A 21,393-nucleotide genomic window follows, 5' to 3' on the forward strand; every position below is an offset into this window, starting at 1 on the left:
CTAATCCATGAAAAATACCTAAGGATCTAGATATGGAATTTAGTGTTTAAAAATATAATAGGTGAGTACTAATCTTATAATGAACATAATTAATTATAATCATGCTTTGCTACCTTATGAAGGGTGTAAATGCCATAAGAATTGTTATTGTAACAGGTGACATAAATAATGTTCCAACCACCACTGTGTTGGATTGCTGTGCCAAATCTACTATAGCTATTTACAGAGCTTACATTACACCCCACCTTGAATATGGCAATCCCATAACATGCAATATAATTAACAATTTGTATAAACAATTACAAAATTTCCAAAACAGAGCTATCAAGATAGCACACAGACTCCCTAACTATATATAATCAAATTATTTATATTCTCTGACCAAACTTCTGCTTCTCAAAGAATGCCTTATCAAACTAGTCACATGGTACTTGAATTGTTTACCAACAAGAAATGCACAAACAAAAGAATCTGCTTCACTAGCATCCTCCCCAACTTCATGGGCAAAATATACATCTCTCCCTCCTCAGTATGATTAAAAACATCACAACTTAAGCATACACTCTCATTCTTTAATCACACATATTATTCTGCATTTTTTTTTCAGCTTTAGGCACTGGACAGGTTTATTGATTCAACACCTGTCCAGTGAAAATGGTTTTCTTGAGGTACTATGGTTTCCCCACAACAAAGTTTTCAGGTAATTTTAACAATCTCCTTTCTACAACCTAAATTTCAACTAATTTAGTTTTGCAACAATATCTCTATACTAATGTTTTGTTAAACTAAGCTCTTCCTGTAATACTGCTTTAATTACATCAGTCCATCAGAGCATTTTACAATACACATCTCCCTGTTCAAGTCTCCATGGGTGTCCTTACCAACACTCCTCTCACTGCCTGTCCTGCCCGCTCTCCCCTTACAATGCTTTGGTACAATGTTTCTGTGACACTTTCAAGGTAACTTGCTAGAAAGTCACACCCACTCACAACAGTAAGTAATTAAAAATACATATTATCAGTAGTAATTATACATGTACTATATTATCAGTAGTAATTATCTACATGTACTACACATTCCACATCAATTCCACTCTTGCCATATCTCAAACTTGGAGCTGAAGAGAAACAACAGTTTCTGGGTGTCCCTTGTTGTCTCTCAGGCCCTTGTGGAGCCTGTTTGATTTATAAACCTAAATTACTGTCATGTTAGTTAGTAAGTCCTGTGTTGGCAGTAGCTTTGACAAATATATTGTTATTGGAATACTATTATTAGTATTATTATTCACTGTTATTTCTTGAAATCCCTAGTAGAATAGATATATAATGTAGTTTTAAAAATGTAACAGACCTAATACGTATCTTTAATGAGAAGTACAACTGATTAAATTGTAATTTGTTGTGTATTGTTTAAAAATGTAAGTGACTGTTTATTAAGTGAAATTTTGCTTGTTGGAGAAATGTAAGCTTTTAATTAATGAGTAAATTGTAGATTTGGTTGCTTATTAAATATTATAAACTACTGCTCATTAGGTAATGTGTTAATCTTCTATCTTGTTTATTAGCATATATTTGGCTGGATTTAAGGTAAAGTGTAAGTATTGCTACTTGTTTATTCCTTAATGTTCAATTTTGGGTAATAAATTTTTGTTTTTCTTCCAGAATTGAGGTAAATTTTAAATTGCTGTTTATTTGGTGAAGTTCAATTTCTGTTTCTCTTAGGGTAAAATATAAACACTTCTAATTAAAATATGAAATACTGTTTATTAGGTTGTTCATTGTGTGAAGTGTATGTTTCTCAACTAATGTCACATCAAACAAAGTATACAACACTTCACATTTATTAAAATACAGAAAAATTCATGAACCATCAGCTGATATATACACACATATAACTTATTTGTAGCAAAGCTGTTATTTTTCTTGTTGCAACAGACAGTAGTTAATAATAAGTTATCTATGTAATTTATATTCTTACCACTGTCTTATAAGCTTATTTTACTAGCATTTCAACTTTCAATGTAATATTTAATACACAATTTTTAACAGTAATAAAGTATTTTTATACTTCTGTAAAATTTTACTTTCGTCTCATCTAATTTCTTCTGTGTTTAGAGCATAAGTGCCGAAGGAATTGTGAAGGTCGGAAGTTATATGCTTGCCAGGAACCTTAGGTTCCAAAATAAAACTTGCTTAATTGCCACAGAGGGATCAATTTTCACAACCTCATCTACCATTGCAGAGTTCCAAGAACTAAAAAGAAGCATAAAGGTAGGCCCAGACTGTAAAATGTGTGTAAACAATTTAAGTTGAACTTCTGATTATTTTAAATAAAATGACCACAAAAATGTTCCAGAAGTGATGAATAAAAATGCATTACGATGTAAATTTGATTCTAGTAAAAAAAAAAATATGGATATTATTTACATAAATAAAAACATTCTTTAAGATATAGTTGTATCTTGTAATTTAATGAGTATATGAAAGGAACTTTTTCTCATGTTCTTTTCTTTCAGTGAAATTTCCTAGGTTGATGATTGAATTATATTACCTGTTTATATTTTACAGGATGAGACTGCCACAATACAATCTGCTTTAAACCTCTTCCACACTTGTTCTTCCAACCATCACAAAGTATCTGGTATGCTTGCAGGATGTCAAACTTCTTACTCCTTGCATCCATTAACATCACCTTCATATAATCCCAAACATACACCATCTAGACGAGCATATCCAACTTATAGTCCAGTAAGTCATATGAACGAAGGTGGCAAGTCATCTTCAACTATAAGCATTCCTTCAAATTCGCATAATAGAATATCTCAGTTGGAAAAATATAGATGTCCACCTCCTCTTTCCATTACAAGTATGACTTCACCAATGGTAAAAAAAAACTTCAGACTACCTTCTAAACTAGCAGATAATAAGTTCTAAAAATACTCATTATATACTTTCTACTGTGTACCAAATAAATAATAAACATTTAATTTGTAATGCTGTTTTTTTTTAATGTGCCTTGTAAAATGTAACAAGTTTGACAATAAAAGTTTACATCCCACAGTATAGGTATTAACATAATCATGGCCTGGCTTGTATAAAAATTGTAACAATGAAATATGACCTTTTGTTTCAAACTCTAACTTTTCTTTTTTCAACCAATTACATTAAATATTCCAATATATTATTTTCTATCTAAATTGTTTCATGAACACAGTCTGTTTCAATCCTTTGGAACTATGTCAATTTCATTGGTGTTAAAATATTTTACATTATATTTCATAGTTGCTATTGTATACATTTGAATTTCATCAATGAAACAGATTTCTTTGTTTAAATTGTTATTATAGCCAGAGAAAACTGTACTTATCAATGTAAAATGCTGGCATGAAATTAATCAAGTGAAAACTTTCTTAATCAATATAAGTAGGCAGAAAATTCATTTTTATAAAAAGTCAAGAATAATCTGTAACACTTAATTATCTTTAACCATTCATATAAACACAATATCTAAATTACTACTGATATATATATATATTAAAGGAATACATTTATTTACATTCCTTGTTAGTCATCTAAGATCATAACATATCAAAGCTTGTAGTAACATAGTAACATCGCCCAAAAATGCAATGGGAATACTCCATCTGTCAAGCCAAATCCAAAACAGGAATGTGAAACAAGTTGACCTTCATAAAAAATCAAAACAAGGTTATGGAGGTGAGTGCTTAAACCATTATTGTTTCACCTCTAACTGCATTTCACCGTTTACAACCAGATGTTGGAAGGCAGTTACCCTTAAAATTATTTATGTTTGAAAAGTAGAAACACAACCACCCAAGATCTCTTCCTCACAGAACTTCCAACCACTACCCTTATAAAGATCTTAAAAAATGAAAGTAAGAAAACTTACTTATAAAATGTTAAAGATTTGTACAAGTATAGCATGGAAAAGCTGAGGCAGGTCTAGCCAACTGTAGGTTGTTTTTCCCAGTCCTGACATATTGAATAAAAAAAAAAACTTATTTTTGTAAACTTAAATTATTCAATGTTACTCTTGATAAACTAGTGATCTCTTAAGTAAGAAGTTTCCATAAATGAAATTTTATTATTTGAAATAAATTTATACTTGTTACAAAAAAATAGTAAATTTTTGAGTTCTATATCTCTATATCCATTAAGTAGTTATTACTATTGCATACAATTAAATTTTTTTTCAGTTGCCATATAATAATCCCTTTAACAATACATTTGGAATAACACTATAGGGAATAGGGGAGCCAAGAATGTGAAAATTAAGTTTCCTTTTATTAAAAATGGTCAACTGAATTCTGCTTTCTGCAAAATAAATGTATAGGTAATTAGTGTAAGAATCAGCTGTTGTTTTTTTCTAGTGTCAGTACCTTAGGATATACAGTATTTGGGACAAAACTTAAGATATTTATTGGAATTTAAACTTTTTTTTAAATATCTACAGAAGAACTGATAACAACTTGGCCATTTTTTAAAAGAAATTAGATATCAACCATTTGTGTATAGACCTGTCGATTAAAAATTATATAACTATTATAAATACAGAAGTATGGTACATTTTTTGCATTAGATCATAGTAAAGTTGTATTTTGTAATATCCACTTCTGCATCCATAAAAGTTATCAAACATGTTATAAAGTACTCTAACAAGGTCTTTTAAATCTATTGTAGTATATAATGTATGGGGGTGACAGAAATAAATGTTTTAAAGTATCTAAATTACTTAGACATTCTATAATTGGAATATTTTTTGTAATTCAAAAAAAATTTCTGGACTTTCAGATTTTTTTTATAATATTCCAAAAATATATCTAAATTTAAGTACAATATTAACACATTTGATAAGTATTTGAAGAATTGGTAATAAATCTAAACTTTATAGGATTCTTATGCATCTGAGGGATCTGATATAACAGTTTATATATATATTTCTTTTTTTTTAACAGTATCTTTCTTTAAAACATTTTTAAAAGTACTTGAGATATTGATTTCATTAATTAAGGTTTGGGCTTATAATTTTTTACCTATAAAGACAGAATTACATTCAGGTAAGTAACTGCATGGAAGGACTGGTATTCATATCAGGCTGTACAACATATGATCTTGTATTTAAATGGTATATTTTAGACTCCATTGAGCATTTTCAAAATGTGCAAATTGAGCACCTTATACAGACTTTGCCTAGTTGTGCCAAAAGTGAAAAATTGAGTAATTCATCATTCCATGATCGTGGCTTGGAAGAGAAACATCATAGAGATTTTGGCTGCCTTTTGGGATGATATGTACTGTTTGAATAATAATAGCTTTTTACAGATTGAGATATTATCTCTGACAAGTTTGTGAAATAACTACCTATTGAAATGGTTAGGGATCATTAGGGTGCAAGAGATCATCTCTCCCTTATTAAGACAGATTCTATAACAATACAGTACAAAACGTTAAGTAAATCTGAAGTAGTCAGAGAGGAGAAAGTGTTGTGGCTGTACCTCCATTAGACCATCCTACCCGAACACTCATTGCACCAACCTCGAGCTAAACTGAGATTATTAAACCCTTCACATTTTGTCATTCTGTTGCAACCACATTATCTTGTGAATTGGCAAGACTCTCCCAGTTGTCTCATGGCTTATACATCACAGTTGTAGGAGGCTTTGACTTTACTGCTAGTTATACTTAATTTATTTACTTGAAGAATGCAGTGGCAAGTAGAGCTCATAAATCACTCACTCAAAGAAAGTTACATTTAATGAAAGAAACTTATTCTGAGGCAGATATTTAATAAAGTACATCAATTTTATTTATGTTCTTGCAATAATATACATCTTTTAAGAACACTCAGTTAAATCTTTAATATTTGAAATTTCAGTAAAATGTTACTGACAATGTTCTTCACATTCAAGATATTTAACAAACATATAGTTTTCAACTTCTTTTATACATTTATCCTACTATGTCATTATATATTAAATTGATTGAACTAGTGAAACAGCAATACTGTTTACATCAAGGCTGACGAGTTGTATCGTTGAAGGTTAGATATTTTCATCATTTCAATTCTAAAGACTGGAGAAAAACTGCCATGGAGAGCTTTTAAACCATTCTGCAGAACTGGTGATTCATCTGGAACTTCAAGTCATCCCCCAGAACTGCACCTTTAGCACCAGGCATGAGTTTTTAAATGACATTTTCTTCGTATTCTTACAAGTTGCCAAGTAGTATACATAACTACCTACAACTTGTTCTCACACTTCATTGATTAATTTCTGCAACTCATCAGGCTTTCCAAAATAAGAATCAAAATTCTCAAATAATGGTGAATGAGCCATTTGCCTTTCCCCTTTTACCACTACTACACTCTGCCATAATCAATCATACTTCAAAGTGCCAATTTTAGGCATTGCCATAAAACTTTTAGTAGTTTGTATTATACTACCAAGCTGGTGTCAGTAACTTATCACTCTTAACTCATGATTTTCAATGCCAGCTGCTTAACCTAATTTTGTAATACAGGCATCCTCTTATGCCATTTTTACAAGTGTGTGTGTATATATACTACTTTTAAAACCTAGATTTCCTTTAGTTCTTTTTTAATTTTGAAGCAGTTGTCTAAAATTATTGAAGAATGCCAATTCTTTCACAGTCTGTGCTGATAATTCTTCTATATGCACATTGTTTTGAAAGAGAGGAGCATATCATTAGCTATAACTTTGAAAGAGCTACCTATGCTAAGGCTAGCAGTTTTGATTGATAGCTTAGCAAATGCAGGAGACCTCAAAACAAGAAGGAAACAATCCTGCTACAGCTCAAGGAAACTAACAAAGCCCAAATTGGTTCTGGTCACCAACTAAAGGATTGAAATGAACAACCTATGTCAGAAGAGTTGATGTTCATCCAGTTCTCTCAGAGCTGGAAAGATTTAGTATATGCCTGTCATTGTACATGAGCGAGAGATTGAATTCCTGCTTGATACAAGAGCAGCCAGAATGCTAGGTTTCATGTTGTATAAAGTACTCTGAGTATAACCATCTATCATCCCAGTCAATAAAATTTTATTCTGGTGGATGGAAATAATCTAGATTGAATAGAGTGGTGATTGCCACTATACCTAGGAGGTATCTCATATAAAATGAGGTGTTCATCAGCAAATTTGGGTTTGTCATCAGCATATTTTAGACACAAATACTGGAGAACCTATCAGACAGTATGGCCTGTGTAATATGCGAATTGATGTTCTGTGGAAGAGTTATATGAGATAATGATTTACATAAGTGTATGTGAAAGAAGAAATCATAGCGCTCTTGTATGGTTTACTGTGGACAAAGTGTAGTAAGTTGGATCCATAAATTAAGCCATTCACCATCCAGAAAGAAAGCATTAGGTCATAAAGGATGTATAACATCTTTGATTTGTTCTGCTGTTCTGGATGATCAATTATCCATCTTTGCCTTGGAGTGGTGATCAGTATAGTGAGCAAAGTGGGAATAACCAAAAAACAGTAGTTATACTAGATTTAAGTCTATTGTACTGGACCTGAAAGCAACAGTGTGGCTATCAACACATCTGAAGTTACCAATTTATGATTCAATTGACAGAATCTGTATATGGATTCTAGCAAGTCAAGCTGGATGATAGCAACAAATCTAAGACCATTTTTATTGCAAGAGATGACATTCAGAATAGAAAGATGAGGAATTACCAGATCCAGATGTGAGAAGAGTTCTAACACTTGGTTGCACCACTACTAACAGCCTTTTGATTGGTATATCTGGTATTAAACCAAGTTTAGGATGGTAATTTTGTTGAATGCTCAATAACTCATTCATTGCTCAAGCTTGATTACCGGAATTATGGTTTGGTGAGATTAGGATCAGCTGGATTAAAAGGACATTGTGACCCTTAATTTTCAAGCTATTAAGCAGGTTTTCTTTATAAATAATAAACAGCATCAGATTATGTGACTGAAGATGATATCATGGAGTTTCCAAAGCTCAATTTGAAGGTCATTACTTTCTTTATTTCTGAGATATTAAGTAATTTTCTGAGGTGAAATATCATCTGAAAGTAATAAACTGCTGTAGTTGAGTGGTAGATGTTTTAGTTCTATGTTTCTCAGTGCATATGCTGTGAAACATTGTTCAATACAGAATATGTTGACATAAACCATAGCAACAGCATGAATATTAATCTTGATTTTCAAGAATTTGGGCAGAAATGTCTTTATATACCTGAATTCTGTCAGTGTTAATATATTTTCTAACAAGTATTGGGAAAATAATTTGTCAGTAACTATAATCCCTGAATTACTGGCTTCCCAATTTTGTCTATTGAAACCTTGGTGTTTGAATGGAATGTCTTTTGATTAACTCTAGAATACTGCTTTTATGATTATTTTACAATAGAGTATCAGTTTACAACTGAAAATGTTGGTTCTGTTTTGCCAATGAGAAAGCCCACTAATATATGATAGATATTTTATTCCTTGTATGAAGTCTAGACAGCTTGATCTGCTAGCAATCATTAGACAGATCAAGTGATATGACTACTTCCATCCCTATCTTGCTTGAATCTTTTTTCAAGCTCAATAGGCAACCCGACATAGCTTTTTTATTTAGTAATAAAGTTTTCCTAATACTTATTTGTCCAGTTTTTTATAAGATGGTGTAAATATCATAGGTTACTAGGTTATAGAACATACTCTAAAGCTTTATAAAGGTCTTATAGAAACAGCTCATCAAAGCAATTGAACAGTAGTTTGAACGAATCTTGGGATCCTTCCCAGGCTTAGAGAAAGGTAGGACAATAGCCTGGCACCAGGCATCAGGAAAAACATTCTCCTGCCAGATCCAGTTAAAAACAACCAGAAGGATAGTATGAGAAGCAGGAGATAGATGGTGCAGCATCTCATAGTGTATATCATCAGGTCCAACCAATGAACTGCCAGATCGATGAAGGGCCAGTTTGAGTTTCACCAGTGTAAAAATACGATTATAGTCATAAAGACAATCAACTCAAAAGGAAAGAAATGATTGCTCTGCCCAAGACTTGGTGGCTAAGAAGGTGGAAGAAAAGGCAGAAGTGCTATATACCTGGCAAAAGCTTTCAACTAGAGTATTGGCAATGCTCTGGGTATCAGTTGCTTCCTGGCCATCAGAGAGCAAAATCGAGAGATGGACAGAGTGATATTGCCCACTGGCCTTTGGAATCTTGTCCCAAATGACTTTGGAACTAACTGGTGGTAGAGGATATGCTGGTTGTGAGCTTAATACAAGATTTCTTCTGGCTTTGACGTCTTACCCATCGAGCATGTGCGTGGGCCTGCTGGAAAGCGATGCAGTTTGAGAGTGTGGGATACCTAAGAAAAGTATCCCAGGCCCGTTTTTGAGTCTTCCATACCATGTGGCAAACAAGATCCCACCACGGGTGCAGTTCAGCAAAATATTTGTAGACTGAAAAAGAACTTGTTATGGGGAGCAGTTTTGCAGTAGATTTTGCAAGTCTTCATGCATCTTTTACAAAAAATTCACAAAAATCAAGGTTTTAAAAAGGAGATAAAACATCTCTGTTGTTATTAAGGCATGTATAGATTATATATTTTGATATATTTTCTTACTTGGCTTTCCATTGAATGTAAACACGAGACATTTCACAGATATTTAAACAGTTTACCATACTCAAATGGAAAAAAAAAAAGTACCTCTCACAGAATAATTCATAAAGATTAATTAAATTTCATATCTACAACACATGCTCAAATGTTAAATAGTTCCTCAGATAGTTTTATCTCTCATGTAATCAAAATAAGTGTAATAAAACTAAAATAGGGAACTTCATCTAATGCAAACACGATACATAAGTAAATGTGTAACTTTGACTATCTAATACATGACAGGTTTAAAAGAGACAATTAGCTGTATGAAAATTAGGTTTATTTATAACACTTTCACAAAAACAAGATAGGTCTTAAAAATAAATATTACAATGCTCAGCACATAATCCAGATAATGCTTGAAAGGAAATGTTTTACTGAAGATGCAGGAAAGGAAGATAAATGTGTAATAAAAAGGTGGTTTGTATTTCTTATAAAGTAGTGTTTTGAATACATAATGAATTTTGCACTGAGGAAATCTCTCATATATTACACACCATATATATTGAACACAAGAAATTTATATCAACTTATGAAAGGTACCACTGCCATAGCAGGCCAACATTTGACCATCTGAAACAAATAGAAGTCCTTGCTACAGAGCTAATGGTGTTTTTACTGTAAATAGAAATCCAGTATAATCATAGTTATTCTCCCACCTTTAACATTTCCTTTTCAATGTTTTAATTTACATTTGTGTCTGTTCTGTAATACATTTTACATCAATATTCATATAATTTTTCACTATAATTATAACCTGAACACTTTCATTCTTATCAAACTGATGCAGTTTTATATTATTGATTCTCATCAACATAAACAAAATTATCCAAGTGACCTTGTTCTCTAATTTTACAGAATAAACTCATAAGAGCACAATCTCTTACTCATTATTAACCTAACATTGTAATTCGAACCTAACTCATCAAAAAGTTGGAGAAGTGAAACACTGAGTGAAATATATACATACATATAAACTTGTTCTAGAAGTTTTGGACATTTCTTCATCATGCAATGTGATTATACAAAGTAATATCTCACAAACTTAATAGTTCTGCCAAACTTATTCTTTTTATTTCACATACAAAAATAAGACAGCAAAAAACCCATGCTGAGATATCAGCCATATCTCAGTTTCCTAATTAAATTCTTGTTACAAAGAAGAATACTTCACATTGCTCTTAATAATAGTTCAAGATTTCTACTAATTTTATTATTTCCAAGTCAGACTTCTCATGAATCTCGTTGTCAGCTCTGTATATAAAAAAAAAAAAAAAAAAAGAGAGAGAAAATCTTAATAGTGTCTACTAACTGCATATGGTAATTTAAATTCACATAATTAAAACACAACAACTATACATTGCAAATTACATTTTCTACTAATGTTAAAATTCTTCCATTTACTGGCACAATAAAAATAGTCTACAAACAGGTAGAATATGATTTAAAAAAATAAGCAAAAATGTCCAGTGAGAAATGCTTAAAATGATCAGTTTCACATAAATTACACATAGTGTTTATTGTTGAGGTATTATACTTGTGCTTACTGGGTAGCTTTAGCTAAAACGTAATCCAATAACATTTTTTTTCTCCTGCGAAGTATGTGATTATAGGAAAACTTTCACCTTTTAACAACTAGTAAAGAAGATATCTACCCAGACTTATTTTGATAATTTTTAAACATTTCATGGAGGTGTTCAGTGTTTCATATGTTTCCATTCTAGAGAAATTGCAATATTGTGAATAGACAAATATTGCACAAAATATTTATTGCTTAGTAAGTCTGATACTTATTTGAATCTATTCCAGTACCAGACCCTGCTGAATGAAGTTGTATCCATTTCAAGTAGTAGCATAATACTTCTAGAAAAAAGTATGAGCTGGGAGGAGTTATTTCTCTTGTATGAATAAAAATAATAACCACTAATTAGATAACCTGGAATTGTGAAATACGTTAGTCTACCTGGGAAGTGTGGTATCATTATTATTCTTATTTCTGTCTTCAGCTGGTGCAGACATGTTTCATACCTGTTCCAGCAGTCAATAGAAGTTATGTAACATAGAAGTTGGTTAGTGCAAAATAAATCCTACATATAAACATTTGCATAAAAATCAGATTTGTTTTTATGTGTTTGTGTCTGGTTCTTTTCCTTTGTTGACCACATTTAATGCATTCTTTTCTTAACGTTTCAAAATCTGTTAAGAATTGTAGATACCCAATACTCTTCTGTTTCAATATACATTGTTTTTTCATTTTATTACAGTTTATCATAACATATTTAATTAATAACCTACCACACATTAACAAATATAACATTAAGTATTACTCAATTATATTTTCTCCTATAACATAAATAAAAAATCCCAATTTTGATGTTATATAAACTTATCTTCCTAGTTTTGATAAGTATCAGATTTATCAGTGTATCTCAAGATATGTTAAAAAACATGATACTTTTATTTCAATTTATTTTCATCGTACTATATCAGATTTCTATTGTTTGCTGGTGTAATCTATAACCCAATAAAATATTGATCTTGATGTTATTATAAACTTATTTCCATTGTATGAGGCTATATATTAACAATATTTCTCCACATAATTCATTAAAGTTGATTTGGAAACTTTTATGAATATATTTTTATTTTGTCATGATAGTTACCATTAAAAGAGCTCATAAGAATACAATTATTCCTACTATACAATAGGACTGTACCACTCCATGTTATCGATAAGCAACACTTTTAAAATTTAATGCTGTTATCAATTTATTTTCATGTGTTGCTTAATTTCAAGCTATATTTCTAACACAACATTATACAAAATTAAAAAAATTAACACAGAGAAGTAATTACAAAATATTGGACAACTATATAAACAGATATGATCATGAATTAAAAATAGTTAAAAGTTCTGGGTATCAACAGGCAAAATAATGCCGGGGCTCCTTTATGGTCATATGCTAAACACTAGAAAAAAATATTGGCTTTACTGTCAACTAGCAACTACTAATTTCAAGTTCTGCAGTGAAATGTAGCATTGACTTATTTATAAATTTTGGCAAATTTTACCTATAAAATTATAAAAGAATGTGGACAAAAGATGTGTGTTTAAAATTACAAAATTAGTAGAAGCTCATAATTTTGTGAGTAACTGAGGAGTAAACTGTAAGCAATAACACAATCAGGTAGTGTTTAGAGTGGGAATTACTCCAGCAGTTTCCTTCTTAGCTAAGTAATTTATGCATAGGTTGAAGGAGTGTTTGGGGTCATTACCTTCTTAGTAGTAGAATCATTTACCACTGAAGAAATAATGATGGATCAGTATCTGATGGTATTTACACTGGTCTATTATTCCATCTATTTTGCAAATATATCCTGTTATGTCACGAGAAACACTCTGTCAAACCATCACACAGAACCCTCTGCCATGTATTGAGATAAGTATATTTCACCTTTATATATAAAAACGGCTCTTTTGGGTTGAGAAAATTTTTTACGTAAAAGGAGCGAACAACGTTTTGACCTTCTTCGGTTTCTGACGATGATCGAAGAAGGTCAAAACGTTGTTCGCTCCTCTATGTAAAAAATTTTCTCAACCCAAACGAGCTGTTTTTACGCATATATTTTTCTCTACAAGTGGGTTTTCTAGACATCACTGATTATATTTCACCTTTCTTCTATTAGATAAATAATGTACCACACTTTGAACCAAATATTTCAAACCTGGACTTTTCTGTCCATAACGCCCTTCTAACAGTTTTTGTACTTTTTGGAAAACTTCAGTCTCTTGACAATATTTTGAGATTGATGTAAAGAAGGTTTTTAACTACTAACAACCACATTTCCATTCTCACTGAGTCTTCTTGATACTGTAGATCTAAACATTTCTGCCATTTGGTACATGGTCATTTATTTCATGTTTGAAATCAGTGTCAGTCTTCCTTCTGCCCCAAAGGCTATATAAATGAAGATATGTGACATTCATATCATTAACTTTAGGTGTTCTGCCTTTTCCTTTCTTACTTACAGTACTTGATAATATTTGGGGATCATTTCAAGTGTGCATCAATTTGTCAGAGAGAGTAACCACCATCACGTAAAGATTTTATGCAAATTCTCTACTGTAATGACAATTCTTTATGCTTTTTGGTCTGTGGCACAACAAACTTAATATACAGTGTTTGATTTTTTCAAAGTATATTTGTGCTATTAAATTGGTTCTGCCCAGCCAACTCCTTGCTAGTTTCTTTCTATATAGTTAAGATACTGTATGGTGTACTGTCACAATTATTTCAGACCCTATATTTGATCAGTATGTTCATTCCAGCAGAACCTTATGACATGCATTGGTACAAGTATATAGGAATCCTAAAGAACAATAAGTAATCTCATTTTGCCTCATTCAGTTAGCAACAGGGATCAGTGAAGTATTACCATAGTGTTGGTACTTACATTCTGTAATGTCATGGAAGAATTAGTCCCCTTACACAGAAAGAATGACAAAATATTCTCTTATCCTAACACTATTGTACTGTATATAAAATTTCCACTTGCTTTATCTAAAGTAATTCTATTACTAATGGGTTAGATAAACAAAAAGAATGTGACAACAAGAGTTAAGTGAAATGCCATTACTTTTACGATGTAGATGCCAATAAAATCCATATTTATAGACTTTTACCATCAACTTACTCAGTATTTTTTAATGTTCTGAACATAATCACCTTCCCGCCTGTAACTCCTTTCCAAAATAAGTGTTCTACACTAAATAAATAAGTGCAACTTGTAAAAATGAAACACCCATGTCTCTACTAATGTTACACTGTACTAGCTGACTGGCCTTGATATAATGCAAATGCTTATTTTTAGTGAGAAAATGAAATGTAAATAAATGTTTCATGAACATGTCTAAAATATTAATCACACTGTAGCAACAATATATGTAGAGAGAAGGTCTACCCTTTTCTCTAATATTTCACAAAAATATGATAATAAATATACATGTTGAAAACAACATAAATTTTCAACTTGACTTGAATGTGAAATCAAGACTTCTACATTGTAGGCAAATACTAAAATCATTGTAATGCTCAAATTTTGTAACTGAATGTTAACAGAATTCAAATCCATAAAGTATCGTGTTATCACATTTTTTTCTAATACTGTAATACCTTTTTTTAAACATGATCAGTTTTTGATTAAAAATGTGTAAAAAAATCCCCACTCAGCTGGGATTTGAACTTGTGACAAACCACTTGAGCATTATGGATAAAGGGAATGTTTTGAAAAGGAAGTGGATTTTATAATGAAACAAGTCTAAGCCAAATATTATGATGTAGTACCAGTTGTAAATGTTTTGTGAATATCCATTTATTCTGTGATGGAATATCATAACCACAAAGTTAGGAAAGCCTATACCAGTAACAATGACTTTCTGACCTTTGACATACAAAAGTTAATCAGGTCAGTATAAATGTAAAAAATCTATCCATCCAATTTTGTGATAACCTGTCTACATGTTTGGGATAAATGTATGGGGCAATATTCTGCTTTGCAGGGCTGGAAATAATAAAACAACAATGTATCAAGCATACTAAAAAAGAATTTACCAAATTCAAAGCTTTGTAGTTGTTACATTGTTATTGTTCTTAACTCACTTGACTCTCTACTACTTTCATGAATCATTAATTCAATATTTTACTTCTAAGGTTGAAAATAATTACTCATTTAAAAAATGTTTTGATGAGTTGTGCATAATATAAAATGCATGGTGAAAGTTTAGAAGTATTAGCACCCAAGTCACAGAAAATCACTGCTATCCATTTGATACAAAATTTCAAACTTCTTGCCTTCCTTGTCATAATGTGCAATATTACATCAGAATCACCTATAGAAAGAACAGGTTATCTCTAGAAGGAACGAAAGCATCAATGACAAAGTCCTCTCCCTCTATTCAGTTAAACTTAACTTTAAGATCAATTAACTTCATGCTCATGCTCAGGAATACATTAACTTATTATTTTTCTGTAAATATTTACAATCAAATGGAATGCAGCACCTGTAAATAAAACAAAAACATACAAATAATATTTAATGAAATAATAATAATATGGAAACCTTTGGCAACTTAATAATTTATAATTAAACAAAAGTAACCCTTTAAATAAAGATTCAAGCATATTGCTGTTAACATTCTAGCATACTGAAGCAATATTAGCCATGGAAGGAATAGGTATCTAGACAGCAGCATTTCCCAAATTATGTTCTGCATGACCAAGGAATTCTGTACAATATATTCAGGGATTCCATGAAAAAAGTGTGTAGTATAGTCAAAATAAAGATGCAGGCTAGGTATAAGTATGGCTTAAAAGCTCATCAATCCATAAATTGTACCATCTTATATTTACTTTGTCATTGGCTATTTTGTTCATGGGTGGAGCCTAGCTGATGACTAGCCGTAAGCTAGCTGCTAGTGACAAATGAATGCAGTGTTTTAAAGAAACAAAAGGGTAGTCTTGATTTAACTTTTTAAGATTAGAATATTTCTTAATGGTTCTGTCAGTAGTTTAAGAATTCAAAAGTGTTCCATGGCAAAAAAAGTTTGAGAAATGCTGCTCTAGAGAATAACAAAGGAACAGTAACAGCTAGGATGACATCACCTTAAAGGTTCTCTGGACAACATGTTATACAAGAACTATACACTTACATTGTAGAAAAAAAATTGAAACATTCTGCACTAAAATAACAACACAGAAAATGCATGGTATGTGTGAATACTACACCTTTCAATGGTCCTCTGTATCAGACTTATCCTAAAGCCAACAATTAAATTTAAAAATCAATTAATTTTACAACCACCCCATGCACAAGTAGTGCATTGACTTTTGCTAGTCCTTGTAAACATTTACATGCAGCATGGACAATAGAACCTCTAAACAAAGAACAACTCAAAATCAAAAGCCTCTAACAAAAAAAAATATCTAAAAAATTTTGAAAAAATAAGTATGATGCGAGGATGGCAAAGCCAAAGAATACAAAGTGGGTATGAATACACAAAAACCCTATACAAGAGGCTAAATCTTTCCAAGAAAAACTTTTACATACAACTAATATTGAATTTATTTCCTTTGCAAAAATTTAGATTTGAATAAAAGCATTTTAATTGAATAATGCTATAAATTCTTACAATGACTAATTCCTATAAGTTGAAATATTGACTTAGTGGCCACTTATGTAGGGACTTTTGTATGGTTTCATATATTCCTTTGTACTTTGTTTTTGTACCCTTTGGCACTGCCATCCCTACATCATCCTTATTTTATAAATTTTTGTTGTTGCTTGTTTCCCCTCTGTTTTCAAGCAATCACTATGACGGCAGCAGTTTTACTTGCACATGATGATTTGTCTTGATGGACATCACGTGTTAAAGTAAGTTAGTGGAATTCTATGGTGCTTCTACACTCTCCAAGTTACAATGCAACATTTTGGTGTGTAAATCATTACAATAACTTCAAGTATTGTTAGCTAGCCCTTATGATACAAGAATCAGAATAATCGACAGAACATTTGGCTGTTAAAATAATTGCTGATTCTCTATTTTAATAATGATTTTTGGCTAAACTGAAAGTCTTAACAGTTTCTGAAAACCTCAGAAACTTAAGTTCACTATTTATAAAATCTCTGATTCTTACTAGAAAGATTTAAGACCACAATGAGCAATACATAATATGTATTGGCCATTTTATTTCCTGGCTCATCCATACATACCAAGTACTACCATGGTCAGTGATAAAACAATACTTAATAAAATAATAATGAAAAACCTTTTGCACTTCAATAGTTCATTATACAAAAATCTTTTAACATACAGGCATGTTTTGATTTGTTTTGAAATTTCACGCAAAACTACACGAGGGCTATATGCGCTAGCCATCTCTAATTTAGCAGTGTAATCATCACCACCCACCACCAACTCTTGGACTACTCTTTTACCAATGAATAGTGGGATTGACCATCACATTATAATGCCCCCATGGCTGAAAGGGCAAGCATGTTTGGTGCGACGGGGATTTGAACCTGCAACCCTCAGATTACGAGTTAACAAAAACCATTAACATAGGATGTTTACACCTTACACCTCTTCTCTAGTAATAGTCCAGATGGCTGCCATTTGTGTTAATGCTTCCTCAGTGACTGCATATTTATAGTATGACCATGGTACTGATAATATATGAGGCATTTGGCTCATCTGCAGTGTACTGGTGGTAACATTAGAACTGATGGGCTGAACAAAAGCTGCAGTGCTCATCATCTGGGAACCCATCCCATACTTTGTCAATTCTAATTGTCCCATTGAAGGGTACCATGCCAATACATATTGATGTCACTATATGTGGTTTCATCTCCCATGTTCACGCACTATTCCTTAACCAAAGAAAACCTTTTCTTATCTTTGGTCCTTTTATAATATGAATTCAACTAACTGCACATTTCTCCTTAAACACAATCTCTTAAATCATTGTTCAAAAACAAAGGTGTATGTGTGTAAATAACTTAAATATATGTGGCCCACACTTGGTGATCAATCTGTTCTTTACAGAAGCTTGTTAAAACAGAAATTGTGGTATTAGACAAGTGTGCATGTCTGTGTGATCTTGGTTATTTGAATAAGATACAATTTAATATGATTGCTTTTTGTTCTTTAGCAGTGACAAACTTACAGGCTAAACATTAGCTGCTTGGTCAGTTAAAATTAGCTTTCAATCCAGGAATAGTATAATTTTGCATTTCTGTAATTTACAAAAAAGTCTTTCATATGTATAAACATATCATATATTCATAGAGTTAAAAAAATAAATCTACAGCAATACACACAGAATTCCACTATCACCAATTCCATCAACAGAGGTTGAGAATACGATAAGTCATTCTACACATTCAAGCAAAGCACCATTTTGGTCTGCTTCAAGATTGCCATGGAAATGTGACTTCTTTTGACCATGCAACAAGTAAAAACAAACCTTAGCTGATTAGTCACAAAACAAACACTTGTTGAAGAGCATGGTCTTATCTTTTTAACATATATTCAACATGTTTTTAGAATGGCCACAACTCTTTACACTAGGTGTCTCTGACTTGTTGGTGATAAATTTCAATGATAAACAGACAGCACATAATATATTTGTTTTAAAATGATATATTCGTAAGAGGCCAAATGTACATACAAACATTTGTGACACTATTGGTTATCAGAGTTGTATCCATACCTTTAAATTATTGACTCTTTTTTTTTTTATCAAAGTCCACACAGGTGGGTTCAATTACTTTAGAACACCATTTGACAACACAAAAGCCATGAAACTCACTTCATAAATTGCCCATTATGATTAAACTCACACAAAGATTAACTCCACTTTTCCTTTCACATTCACTAAATTACTTGCTCTCTATCTGTATGTATTTATAAACATGCAATTGAAAAACTCTAGAAATATCTAGCCCTCTAGTAATAACAGTGACACATTATGAGAAAAACTTAGAACCTTTGAGTAAGATGATGTCAATATCACAAAAGCCAGGTACAACAACTAAACTACACACACAACATGTATCTCATGGAGAGTTAAGTCATAAAACTTGTCATAACTATTGAATAATTTATAACACTTGTTATAAAAACTAAATGATCATTCAACATTAAATCACTAAATAAACTAAATAATAACTTGTATACTTAACAGTCCTGTATATCCAACAAAAACAATTATGAAAAATTTGTACAGACCCTTGCTTTGTGTGAAAATGTGTTGTGAAGAAACTTACATTGTTGCATAACTATTTTTCAAAAAACCTTAGAAGAAAGAAAAATCTATATTAACTAAAAGTACAGCAATACTACAACAGAAAAATCTGATTGCTTGCTACTTTCAGGTTGGTTATTATGATAAAACAGACTGGCTTACGGTGAGTTCAGAGAAAAATAAACTTTACTGTTAAAACTATCTTCTATTTGGTAGTGAGAGAAACCAAACTGGACAAATTCTAGGTACTCTCATTTGACTAATTTATCTAAGGCAGTATGAAGTCCATGAAAGCTCATTAACACATATTACAGCTTCAGTTGCTTTGTCAGATTTTGGAAACATACGAATATAAATTCAACTTACTAAAGAAGCAAAAGTACTTTTCTTTATACATAATAAGAATGTGAAATAGAAGAGAAAGATTTTGAAAAGACAAATAATGTTTGTTTCCTTGCTAAACAAGAACTAGCTTTTAGAGAAAGTGATGAAAGAAGAAACAAACAATCAAGGAAGTTACTTGTAACTTTTGTCTTTCACCCACTGAATAATTTTGTGGTCCAGAATTATCATTTGTCTTTGAAGGTGTTTCAAACAAAATATAAATCAACCTAACAAAATCTATAGCATTTACCTTGTTGAGAAAAATCTATTACTGAATAAAGTTGTATAATTTGTTATAATTATGGCAGATGAAACTACAGATTTTATGAATAAATCACTACTTGCACAAAATGTGTACAACAGAGATTCATCTGTTTATGTGATGTCAGTAAAACAAAATTACTGCTGTTATTGTTGTATTTACTGTATTGCATGTTAATGAGTGTGGAGAACGTAAAAATAAACTTACTGCTTGGACATTCAAAAAAGATGCTGTCATCACATAAGCTTTGAACAGAGTGCAAGCAATTGTCAAAAAACACTTTCCAGAAGCTGTATTTGTACATTGTTATGCATATTTTCTTGACAAAGTGCTTTCAAAAAGTGCTTTCAACATTTCAGTTTGTTTGTTTTTGAATTTCGTGCAAAGCTACATGAGGGCCATCTGTGCTAGCCATCCCTAATTTAGCAGTGTAAGATTAGAAGGAAGGCAACTAGTCATAACCACCCACTGCCAACTCTTGGGTTACTATTTGTACCAACAAATAGTGGGACTGACTGCAACATTATAACATCCCCCATGGCTGAAAGGGTGAACGTGTTTGGTACGATGAGGATTTGAACCCTTGACCCTCAGATTGCAAGTTGAGCACCTTAACCACCTGGCCATGCCAGACCCACTATTTCATAGTGTAGCATTTCTTGTTGCAAAGTTGAAAGGCTTAGTAGCATTTTTTTCCAAGTTGCCCAAATAATCCAAGTTTCTAGATGAAAATTTTGATTGGCATTTGCTTAAAATATGCATCACTCTATGAAATTACTTCTTTAGGCTTGTAAATAGTGTGCAAGAAAAAAATGAAAATATTTGCCAAGTTTTCTACACAATATTGGTTCATACGTTTGAAATAGAAGTTATATCAGCATCAGTTAAAGTGCATTCATTGAATTTGGAAGATTTTAACATTTGTTTCTTAGCTATATTTAACATGATTTTTAGTTATACTGATATCCTCTTTTCAATATTACAGAAATCAACACCTAATGTTATATGTTGTAAAACAAACATTTATGAAACACTTGAATTAATTCTGTCTTTGAGAGGTTTTTTTTTTTGCACAGGTACACAAAGAAATGATTTCACATGTTGGCAAGCCATCAAAAAGATTAAGAACTGCTAACCTGAGCAAAGACCTAAAGTCAAACTACAGGATACTTCAAAGTTTTAAATAAGTTAGAACAGCAAATGACTACCAGATTAAGATTATAGTAAATTGAATATCTTGAGTTTGCTAGATGCCTAAAAGCTTTGCAT

General features: G+C 31.5%; 2 protein-coding genes across 10 annotated transcripts in view; one reads left to right on the top strand and one right to left on the bottom strand.

Moving 5' to 3' along the window:
• The window catches only part of LOC143225246 (uncharacterized), a 160,940-nt gene extending 148,723 nt beyond the window's left edge, over positions 1 to 12,217 (top strand). For 3 of the 6 annotated variants that reach the window (XM_076454339.1, XM_076454313.1, XM_076454323.1), the window contains 3 exons: positions 2,115 to 2,270; positions 2,568 to 2,882; positions 11,485 to 11,976. In XM_076454339.1, the coding sequence (XP_076310454.1) occupies positions 2,115 to 2,270; positions 2,568 to 2,882; positions 11,485 to 11,586 (573 nt within the window). In that variant the 3' untranslated portion in view covers positions 11,587 to 11,976. Of the gene's footprint in view, positions 1 to 2,114; positions 2,271 to 2,567; positions 2,983 to 11,484 lie in introns of those variants that run through there. The other 3 variants (XM_076454351.1, XM_076454344.1, XM_076454333.1) reach the window with 2 other exon arrangements.
• LOC143225272 (E3 ubiquitin-protein ligase RNF14-like) overlaps positions 10,728 to 21,393 on the bottom strand; it is a 91,865-nt gene continuing 81,199 nt past the window's right edge. For all 4 annotated transcript variants that reach the window (XM_076454387.1, XM_076454369.1, XM_076454378.1 and 1 more), the window contains one exon: positions 10,728 to 10,929. The gene's annotated coding sequence lies outside the window, so the exon portion shown is untranslated. The remainder of the gene's footprint in view (positions 10,930 to 21,393) is intronic.

Source organism: Tachypleus tridentatus, chromosome 1 (genome assembly GCF_004210375.1).
Source record: "Tachypleus tridentatus isolate NWPU-2018 chromosome 1, ASM421037v1, whole genome shotgun sequence".
Lineage (NCBI taxonomy): Eukaryota > Metazoa > Arthropoda > Merostomata > Xiphosura > Limulidae > Tachypleus > Tachypleus tridentatus.